Source organism: Schistosoma mansoni, chromosome 1, assembly GCF_000237925.1.
Source record: "Schistosoma mansoni strain Puerto Rico chromosome 1, complete genome".
In the NCBI taxonomy this organism is placed as follows: Eukaryota; Metazoa; Platyhelminthes; class Trematoda; order Strigeidida; family Schistosomatidae; genus Schistosoma; species Schistosoma mansoni.
This window is the reverse complement of record NC_031495.1, coordinates 58050238-58062449: the sequence shown is the minus strand read 5'-3', so window position 1 is coordinate 58062449 and position 12212 is coordinate 58050238. Positions and strand designations below refer to the sequence as shown.

At 32.3% G+C, this 12212-nt stretch overlaps 1 protein-coding gene across 1 annotated transcript in view; it reads left to right on the top strand.

Annotated features, from left to right (window-relative positions):
* Positions 1-12212, top strand: part of Smp_157590 (putative protein VTS1) — a gene marked incomplete at both ends in the record, with an annotated part of 52693 nt that overhangs the window by 35817 nt on the left and 4664 nt on the right. Inside the window, 2 exons of the mRNA XM_018795002.1 lie at positions 5363-5923; positions 9451-9996. Coding sequence (XP_018649358.1) covers positions 5363-5923; positions 9451-9996 — 1107 coding nt within the window. The remainder of the gene's footprint in view (positions 1-5362; positions 5924-9450; positions 9997-12212) is intronic.

Below are 12212 nucleotides of genomic sequence, written 5' to 3'. Positions count from 1 at the left end.
TCATTTTACAGTTTCACATGTTCCATAAATATTAGTCTAAGATTTCCCCGTGTTCATTCATGTTCATTCCTGGATAATGTCGAAAAATAATTTTTAAGTGTAGTTTAGGGATGTTTGTGTACATATGTTGTCTGTATGTACTTGTTACCATTATTTCCGACTCCTTATCTTATTGATATTTTATTGTATAGTATTAAATACAGTGATAGTTTAGTAATAAATGTATCTTTTTTTATGTCCTAATCATTAGGACAATTGTATTTCTGACGTTTCTTGACTTAATGTAAGCCACTTCTTCAGAATAAATAAATAACCGAATTCGGTTTTACTTTTTAATAACTTACATGTTCCTTAGCACGATTCGAGATCTCATAAGAGGATCCCGATGTAGAACACATAGTGATCGACACAACGTAATCTGTAGACACAACTTTGTGTACATTTACGTAATCCTAAGTCCCTCTGCCCCCAATTGAAAAGGCCTGAACATTCATCCAACCTGGACTGTTTATTCAAACAACTACATTTGACATTATTTATTTACCACAATTACATACACAGTTAATTTCAATCCCACTACTTTATATTACAAATGCATACATTTTTCATAACTGACGCACAAATTAATAGTGTTAGGTCATACAAATTCACCATGACCGAGAATAACTTGGCATTGAAAAATTCAAACCTATTATGATTTTGATTGTACTAAAAATATTCTCCAACGTTTCCCTCGTACTATTTATACTTGTGTTAATTCTATTTCGGTTATTTATTTATGCTGAAGAAGTGGCTTACGTTAAGTTACGAAACGTCAGAAATACAAATTTTATACTCATTGTGATATAACAAAAAATATGTTTATTACTAACTTTCCACCGGGCACCCAATTTATTTGAAACCATCAAGTTTGAACTTAGCATTGGTACTTACAATGATAGATTAATATTCATTAAAAGTATGTGTACTATAACAATTACAAGCTTGTTTTTAAACATATTGTAAATGGGACTGTGCAGTATATCATACAACATCCTCAATAATTAATCCTTATCTGCCTTCATTTACATAGTTTTTGATTTAGGTTAGCAGTCATTGTTTCTCAATGGTAAATATAAAAGACATTTGTTCCTTGCGTGATTCAAGTAGAATATTCTCACAATATTATTATCTTCATGTTATTTATCAATAAAAGAGACGTTTATAAAACTCATTTTAATAACAAATATTGGATTTTTTACTTTTTGATCGTCCACATGGATACCAATACTCATTTTTTCATTAAGTTAGAAGATTTTTGTTGAGATTCTATGTATATTTTCATTGTATTTTCATAACAAATGTCAAACCAAGAAAATTAAACCATGAGACCGTTCAAATTTACCCCTCTTAAATGGCTCAATTGTTCAAAGTGATTGAGTTTGAAAATGTTTGTCATTTGATTTCAACTTTACGTATTAAAAGTACCCTCTTCTTCATGATAGTTGCAGGATCTAGGTTGAAGATCATATGAGCTCTTGGCTCTGCATTGCTGAGTGGTCTGAAATAACCGTGAGACTAATTTTGAATTGCACAAGTTGATGCCAGTAATTCAATTAAGAGCATAGTACCAACTACAATTCACTAAGTGCACTAACTCACTTAGAATTAATCTATCGGTCTTTCGATTTAAAAAATACCATAATTTATGCATTTGTAAGGATTACTATATTATCACCATGGTTTCTTAACTATATAATTAATTCTTAATACTTCGGTTAAAGAAAAATACACTTAATTTATTGATATGTAAATAGTGCTAATTTTCGATTATTCGTATGCGTGCTTATTGTAAGTTATTCTCTATTTTGTTTGTCTAATTGATCGATTCAGTGTATCAGTGTATATAATAAGCGTTATTGATGTTTGTATCTCAAATCACTTTATCAATAGATTGTGTTTAATTTTATCTTAACGAGTTTGAATACAGTATTACTCGTAAAATTTATGGAATAAGTATGAAATGCATTGTTTTCTCGTCAACTATGTATAAGATGTTTTTCAGTTGTATATATCATTCTTAATCATGCTTATTTGTTTTATGTCGTACCAAGTTAATGATAAGTCTTTCTAATTGAACGCTATACTCGGATCCTAAGCTAGTCTCGTAACACCCAAGCTAAATATACACAGAGACTTGAACACGAGAGAAAAGGCGCAAAATATGCGAGAAGCACTTTACTCCAAAGGTTCATTTATGTACAGAAAATATAGGGTTTTTATAGTATTTTAGAAGTCCTTGGGTTTTCCTGAAAATTCTGGAAGGCTACTAAACATAGTAGCAGTGTAGTAATCAGCCAATCAGAAACTCTGTATGTGACTTTTCACTTTCGTGATGTTTCTAGCAAAAAGTCTGGTCAATCGCTGATTGGATAAAATGCTTCTTAATGTTTCCTGAGCCTTTCTTGTCTATCGCGAGAAATTTTCAGGATAGCCCTAACACCTTCCTTTCAAGAAATATGACTTTTTCTTCGGGTTTACTTGCAGCTTGATAACTGGTTTTCTGTCGCGTTCGGACTTCCTTGGTATCCAGCGTCTGTGTCTGTCGAGGTTCCTGTCACTGGAGTATCTGTAATTATCTCTAGCGGAAGCCTCACTCGACTATCTACATTGTCTAGAATCCTTTTTTCTCTGTGTATTTGATTAATGTGTCTAATCCACGTTCCGAAAGTCCCACGTACGTTTTGTAGAACATTTCCCATTCTCTTTTCAATGACTCCAGGTTTCCAACGGTTTTTTCCTCTGTATGACTTGACGAGCACTTTATCACCGACGTTAAAACTCCGGATATTCTGACTTTGTCTGCGTCCAACCATTGTTTTAGGTGACAACATGACGTCGAATATAGTTCGAATGCTTCTCCCGAACATCGCTTCAGCAGGGATTTTCCATCTGGTATGATATGGTTAGGTGTAGTTGTATAAGCTGTTAAAAATTTCGTAATTACCTGACTTGTCCCCTCGCCCTCCCCTTTCAGTAGTGCTCTTTAGAATGTGTCGACGAAGCGCTCAGCCTGTACATTTGATTGAAGGTGATAGGGTGGAGAGCGTATATGTAAAATTCCGTTAATGTTCCAGAATAGCATGAATGATTCTGCAGTGAATTGTGAGCCATTATCGGTCACTAAAGTCTCCGGAACTCCAAAGCAACTAAACAGTTCAAATAACTTGCTGATCGTTTCACTGGCTGTGCATTTTGCCATGGCATAAATTTGTGGCCATTTTGTGAGTGCGTCCACTATGACGAGAATTATCCTTCCTCGTATTGGGCCAGCAAAATCTTCGTGCAGCCTCTCCCACAGACTATCAGGTTTTTCCCATTGTTGTGGTTCACACTTCTTTGGACTTTTATCTGCTTGCGAGAAATTTTCAGGATCACCCCAACAGTTAAGAATTTGTTGGTGACTTCTACTAGATGAGTACTGATGAAAGTTATGTTTGCATCTAGTGATTAATGTTGCACATACTCACTGTGTCTGATCTTACACACTTGACTTCGAGCTATGCTTCAGTTGCATGAAGTTTAGGTTTTACTTCATAAATGACTCACTACACAGAACTAGGTCTGACGATCTACAATCTTGGAATTCGAAGGTGTTGAAAGTTTAATACTTTGACAATCGTTCTACTTTTGAATATCACAGAAGAGTATTTAAGTATTATTCTTTAGGGATATTGACGCCCACTGCCCATGTGTATCTAATTACAAGAATTGGTCTTCAACGTATTCAGTTTGTTTGTCCTTTTTGTTGCCTTTGAATGTTTACTTTATTGTATTTTATTTAGTACGTAATTTTAAATTCAGTACATTGTATGGAAATTTTAAATTTTATCTACTGTTTCTCGTTTTGTTGACATTATTCCTTGTTATTTTCATTTGTTCACTGTTAACCTCAAGACCTTTTTTTCCTACCTCTCGTTCCCCTATATATTCAACCTTTTCTTCCTCCTCATTATGACATTTGTCTCTCAATCGTTTTCTTCAAAAGTATTATAATCTCATTGTATTTCCCATAGGAGTGTTATCATGAAGATAATTTTATGTATCTGTCTTAAAGGTTGTTATAAGGTGAAACAAAAAAATCATTTCACTGGATTTTAGTTATACAATATATAACTGTCGTGAATTTCTGTTCAGGTTTATAACAATTGTTTCTTTTTTTCCCAAACTTCAGTGGTTACCATCTGAGTCACACAGTTTTTGATCGATGATACCTCTAGGTTCGGAGCTGGTAACCTATTGATCTAAATTTGGTAATAGTAACCATCAAGTCACAACTGCAAAAGCTAGTATAAATTGCCACATAAATGCATTTACTATTTATTCTAACTAGGCTTTTAAGGTGAACTTTGATAAAAAAAATCACGTAATTTTTTCAACCATATGATTTGTCAGTCTTTACAGTCACAATTTGATAACATATCACTGTCATGTTTCGGATAGAAAAGACCAGAAACTAAATAATTTGTCAAAATCAACACAATGGTCTATTGGTTTAATTTTTTGTGCTACCTAATAACAGTTAATGTGTCCACAATCTGATACCATATTGTTGATTATCTTATTATGTACTGTATCTACTTGCTGTTTAAAAATATGGTAATTGTTTTGCATTGAAAATTGCGAGATTCAAAGTCAGTGGTTCAACGTTAACACTTGCATTTCACAGAATCTGGAGATTACGGGTTCTACCTCACATTGATTATCATACTCTCCTATCCAAAGAATAAGTACTTTATTAAAATGGCAAATTAATGGAGCTACCGTTTTTCGAAAATAGTTTCCATACCAGGTCAAATTCAGCCAGTAAAACCACTGGAAACCAAAAAGCGTTTAAATTTTTCCTACACACCGCACAGCTCCACTACAGCCGGTTAGTAACACTCACAGCCCATAGATGAGCCAAAGAGTCACCTGCTGACCCAACCAAGATCAACGGTAATCAAAACTAATCAGTTTGGCCATAGAAGACATGCAGCAGTACCGGTCGTGGTGAACACCCAGGGAAAGTGCGCTGACAAGCGGACCCTCACACCAACAGTACGTGTGCCGTATGCAAAGCATTGGGTAGCTTTTTTGTCCTAGGCACCCTAAGGCTTCTCAATAGTCTACATCCTATCAGTAAGTCGAAAAAAACGATACAATAGTCCAATCTAACGATTCACATCTATTTTATTTAGATTAGGCAAGTATTCCTTCTAAGCCGACTTTTTCCATTGTAGTTTCTTATAATTAATTTTGTAAAGCATTTGTCTGTACTGTTTAATGAGTTGTAATATAGATCACGGTATAATTTTCATTTTATTTTTTTGTCTTTTGACAGATTTAGATGTTTTTCAAGACCTTTCAATATGAAATCGAAAATTTCTAAACGTAAACCGTGTTCAACATTACTAGATCCTAATACAACTACACAAGATGTCAATAATAATATAAACAATAATAATATTGAGGCATCTATAACTGTTCAGCCATCTTCTATATCTGATCCTACGCTACTAACTGATAATAATGTATTACCAATATCGACTACTAGCATACCTACTACCAGTGTTACTTTTGTTACAAGTAGTATTAGTAGCAATAGTGGTTGTGTAACAGTGAAATCCTCAGTCCACGATAATGTTGATGATGAAAATCTTAAAAACTGGTCATATTCTCCTATGTATTCATCTATTCAAATGAATGCACCTACAATGATTTCAACTAATCAATCACCTATCACAGCGACTACTCATACAACATTTACATCAAATTCTAAATTGAACCAATCGAATATTATCACGACGAATTATGAAAAAGTACCAGTAGTTGTGGAGCCAATTGAAGTAGCTGCCGGTGAAGCACCAGCAGAATTAAACGAACGTGATAAACAAGTTTTACAGTAAGTAAACTGTTTTGTCTGTAAAATAAAAACAAGAAAGGACAATACAAGCACTATACATTTACTGTATTCAGTCATCGTCAACCTAGAGTCTAAGACAGATGTAAGTTAATACAAGTTACCGTAGCACATTAACAACATGAGATAAAGAATGTAGGACGAATTGCAAATGAGATCAGAATAATTTGGTTGAAATTATAACGAGAATGACTGGATATTAAGAAAATAGTCGAAGAACAAAGAGTTGAACAGTGTATTGAAAGGAACTCAAGATCGAAAAATAGATAGTAAATGTACCTGCACATTTTGAACTAATTCTATATGAAGTCAAGTAAACTGTCCTTTTTTTCTACTGTGGAAAATATTTAATTAAAAAAAAGAAATTTATGTTAAGCACCAAAGCTTAAGCTCTAGACCACTGAGCCGGCATGCAACGGTGGTAATGTTTAAACTCAACCAATCCACGAAATTTAATATCAATTCCTGATATTTCACTCTCTAAAATTATTAGTTTACTCGTTTCTTCCTCAGTAATTAAGTGTAAATTGATGGAACAGAATGTAAGTAAAACTCACGTTATTCAATATCAAATGTTATACTTATTTACTCGCTAATGTGATAGAATTCAGGTTCATGATGTACTGCTTCTTTTGTATCCAGATCACTAAATCTCAGCTTCACTAGATTGATTATTAGATCAGTTAACCAGGAATTGTGGATATAAGTGGTATCGTAGGTCAAATACTTGTTTGTGTGTTTCATCCAAGTTTGAATGACTATCTATCCATCTTTGCTTACCATGCTTGTGGATTAAGGCTATATCGAGGCAATACGCACAGTATGCACATATGCCAATTAGAGACTGACCAGTTGCAGTCCCAACACATCAATGGGAAGATTCAAACAAACAATACTAAATGAATTTATCTATTTGATTATTTAGAATGATGAATAGACTGATCAAATAACTACTTTCGATAGTCTACCTAGAGCGAATTGGTTTATTAGTAGATGAAAATATTTCTCCATATAATATTTTTATTTCAAAATAAAGAATTCATTTATCCTTATCCTCTTTTAAATCATCGAATAAAACGTGATAAAGTAGAATTAGTTATGCCAAATCACTTTATTTCCTTACTACTTTCTAATGTTTAAGAAAAATAAAACTTGCTCATCTTCTAGGCTACCATCTAAACAATACTATTTCAGAAATCGACCGATAGTTATTGAACAATATCCAATTAACCAATCTCGTTGCCAACATGTTTTTTTTATGTATTTGTTTAATGATAAAATTATTACCTTTTATACTAACTGACTTTTAGTGTTGGCGAACAACTTTACAACCATTCAAGTTTTTCATTAAGTGATTTGTTTGTTTTGTTTGTTTGTTTTTTTGATACGATTATTATTCACACTTGTTACAAACACTGATATACATTGTGTGCTTTGAAACTTGTGAATTTGGTTTACACCAAAATTTTGTTTGACTTATTAATTATGTATATGTTCAATTGTAATGAGTTGATCCAATTTTGATGGAATGAATCATTGACTTAAAGTATAGTCTTATGACATTTTGAAATAGTTTTTTGTGATCTAATAAAGCATAAAATTACTGTCTCTGTTACAATGTTAAGATGTATTTATAATTTATGACTGAAAAAAGAAGTAACTAATGAATTCAATCAATTTACACTTGTTCATTAAGTCAATCATTGACTATGAATAAATTCACTTTTTTTATTTAAAGAAACGTGATAAACTCATCTCTACATGGTAAATATAGATCCAAGTTAAGAATGCATTAGATTGGTGATACAATAAATACATTGATTGTCTTCAAAAAGTAGATGATCAAATTGTTCTGGTCATTTAATAACTAATCAATTTATGAACTTTAATCCAGTTGCATATCATAAGTTTATATCGACTAGAAAATAAGTCTGTTAAATCTTGCTATCGATACTCCGAAACTATCTTCCTACCTGTTTCCGATAATTCCAACTACTTTGAAACGTCAAATGGAACACTAGATAAAAGGCGAGAATTGTGAGTAATAGCATTATTCCAAGGTTCAGGGAAAACGGGAATATTTTTGAAGTTACACATGACCTTGAGCTTCTGGAAATTTCTGGATCCATGCTAAATATAGTAGTGGTATAGATAAATATCTCATCAAAACCGTGGTACGTGAATCTTCATTTTCTAAGTGTTTCTGCGAAGATCCTATTCAATACTGATTAGATAAATTGTGTGATAATTTTAGAGGGAATAAAGGGTTTGTACAAGAATCCTGGAATTAAAAAACTGGTAAGATGGGTTGTGTAATAATTGAACATTATTTGAGGATTTTACATAATTTAAGAGAATTGAGTGAGTGGAAATGCATAAGTAAAGGGGTAGTTTAAATGTGATGGAAGAGCGATATAACAAAATAAAACTAATGACCGAAAATTGAATTACCAAGTTAGTAATAGGTTTATTACTGTCTCTTTTTGAATATGTGGATCAAGTTTGAGTTGACCTCCGACCTGTTCTTGCATATATATATTACCTTAATGTAAAATTTCAACAAATATTTGGTTTCAATAGTTGAGATCATGAGTCAATTGAAGCTAGACCACTATGGAAAACCTGGAAGCAAAGGACGGTCGTTTGGTTGTAAGCAGCTGATGAGAATCCGCGAAATATAATCCTCAAATATGACCAAACACATGGATCCTACTGCTAGATAATATCCAACGTTAAGTTAATCTGCTTAGTTACAAGTTTTCAAACTATTTTGTAGTGTTCTCTCTAATCCAATATAATGTATTTAGAAATAAACAGTGCAAGATTTCCAGCATCTGTTGAAATACTAAAACTTTGGAATTATTGTATTTCAGAGTAATTTGAACAGCATTATTTTTTGGAAAGCTTTAATCTGTCACAGTTCGATCTGTATAATATTATCTGACCCATAGAACTAAATTTCTGATAATGTAAATGTACTGGAACTCCAGTGAATATTTTGGAATACAAAAGTGAACGGACTTAATTCGCTCTCTCTATTTCAGATCAGTGCGCAATTTCTTATCTATTTATATGACAAGTTTATTATGCAAACAATCCAAAAAGGAATCGGATTCACCTCATTCTCTGTTATTGTTTACTGTATTTTTGTTTGTGTTATTGTTCAAATATAATCAGTATTTTGTGGTTGTTGCTCAATTCTAAGCTTCTAGCTCTTTAGCAGGATCGTTAGATCCTATACCGACCACGGAATTGCTATCTGATGAATACAACTCTTTTTATTTGAACATCATTCATTGTCATCTATAAGTGACTGTTTCTTTGTGATAGACTATGCGATTCCACTCAAATCATATGATGTCAAATATTCTTAACTCCTAAAAATTACACATTTTCACTAGAAGTTATCGTAGAGTGTTTCGAAAATTTCTTTTGAATTACACACTTCTACACAACAATTTCAAATAATTAATTAAAACTTACCATATTTTATCTTTGATTTTGTTTAGTTCATTACTAATGAATAAATCTCCAATGATTGTTTCCTCTGTACCTGTTAATAATTTCTCGTACACCATCACTAACACTTCAATGATGACAACGACAACACCCATAAAATCTGTTTCAAATGAATTATCCTCACCTGTGTTATCGTCATTCAATAATTTGTCATCTGTTGCTATGAATAAATCAAATTCAACATTTCGTACGGAATCGTCAAACATCAGCCCCACCATAAATACTACGATAACAACATCAGGGACAACAAAAACTATCTCTAATCAATCTTTTGCACATGAAACAAACAGGTCAACTATCAATGAAGATAATTTATCAAAACAATATACAAATGAATGTACCTTTTCATCATCGGCTATTCCAACAAATGTTAATCTTGCTACATTTTCACATTCATCATCTTCAATGCATACTGAAATATCAGGACAGAAGAATTTTATCCCATCAGCCAATAATTCTAATGTTACTAATACACATTTTGTACAATCGAAATGGGATACAACCGTTGTAGAAAAACCGATTTCTCATGACGAGAGGTAATATTGATTTTTATGAGTTTAAATCTTTTGTGACATTTTTTGTGCATTTCTGTTTCTCAGAAGTCAGTAATTCATGAACAATGTAAAACCTGGTACTTATACGTATCCATCGGTTCGAGTTATGACACCATCATCACTACATTGAGATGAGATTATCGAGAGGAATGTTAGAATACTAAGGTAGTAACATTATGAGTGGTAGTAGAAAAAAGTAAGCATGAACAATATGATTCGAGAAAAAAAAACTGGGATTGTCAGTCATGTCACCCAACGTCATTAAACTGTAGTTAGTCTGCATAAGCCAACACGGCTCAATTAAACAGTCGATGACTTTGTGAACTGGTGCTGTCTCAGTTTGTCTACCCTTAACTTCCTTCAAACTTTCTGACACGTCCCCAAGCATCTTTCGTCGAATAGTCTATATATAAACGGCATTCTTTGAAGAGTTTGGATATATATATATGTTCGGTGTATGGTTATATGCGGTGGTTTCTTTGATAGAATTGAAATCAGTATTTAGTGATTACAAGGAATTTTCTTTGACTAATGAGTTTTGACATCTCTAGGACACCAACTCGTTCGTCGTAAGTTGAACAGCATTCATAAATAATCCTCTATAATATATCTCCAGTTTGTTTGAATTCATTTTAAATTAATTCTTTCCAGAGATATGTTTTCTCTCGAAGGTCTTATAGTGTGTATCTGTCCTACTATTAACTACCACTAGTATTGTTTCTAAGTAATACATTTTAACCTATTTTTCATCGTTTCAATGTACACTTGTTTCGTCTTTTTTTTCGGAAAAATCTATTATCACCAATAAGTTGAAATGGTACAATCCATCCATTTATTTTTATCATATATCAATTCACATAATCATAAATGCGTGTTAAAGAAAATAGAATGTACAAGCCAAATGCACTTCAAATTAATCCTTATCTTTTTGGTAAAACACACACAAATACATCACCGTTAGAAAAACAATTTTGAAACTGATGAATGATTCATTCAATTACATATGATATTACAGTGTAGACATTTTTTTCTACATAAATTCTAATTTTTATAATAAATTTGGGTAGGTGTAGTTAAGATGAATAATAACAAGCAATATGTTATGATATTCTCCTCCTTTCAGTACTCAGCTTTGTTAGTATATTATCATTTTTATCAATACTGCCTTGTCCCCTCGTTTTACAACAAAGAATGGTAAACTAATTAAATGAAACACTCATCTTTCAATCAAGAGGTAATAGGTTCAAACTCTTCTTCATCTACTTTGAATAATATCACTAGAATTCATAGTGGCTTAGAACTGAGTACATAATTCTGCACTTGGTAGATAATTCACTCTTATACATATTGACTCACTAACATGTTGCTCCATTGGTTACCTTTAGTTTGTTTAATTGACATATAATCGTTGTTAGATGTATCTGGAATCAACAAAAATGTCATCATAACACTAGTCGATCAACTAAATTCAATCCATTAAATGATCAAAATTAAACATAGCAGAACATTTATTTTCTATGCAATTTTTCATGAGAACATTTAATAGAACTTCATTGAATAGTAAATAATCTTTTTAAAGTTGATCGGAACAAAATAATTTATCATCTCCTTTGAGAAGATTACATTAGCTTACTTTTGTTTACCGCTGATGGTAATATTATTGAATGATAACAATGTAAACGCATTTACATTTGAACTACATACCTCAGTATTTTATTTTATACATAATGTAAGTGGATGAACGAGTTTTTTTTCAGAAGGGGGATTTTGTGGAGAGTTTAGTAATTTTATAGTTGAAATCATGAATCAATTGAAGCTAGATCACCATGAAAAACCTCGTATTCACTCTAGATTTTCTTGAAGAACAATTGTTTAATTAGTCATTATATCACAATATATAGCTTCAATGGGCATAACTGGTCAAGGCGTATCGGTTATCTTGTAAACACTGCCTTTCAGTTTTTTTTATTTATTATATAATAACGAAATCAGTCACATAATCTCGTTTCACTATATTGTTCACGAAGAGAAGCTTGAATTCTCCACTCAAATAGCCAACGATGATTATTCATGTCTAGTTGGACTGGAGGAGGATCAACTTATTCCCAAACTGATTGCATGAAAAAGTTATCACAGTACACTACAGTCACATCGCTAATTTTGTTAGTCGATTTTGCTTAGCTTAGATTAACACACCC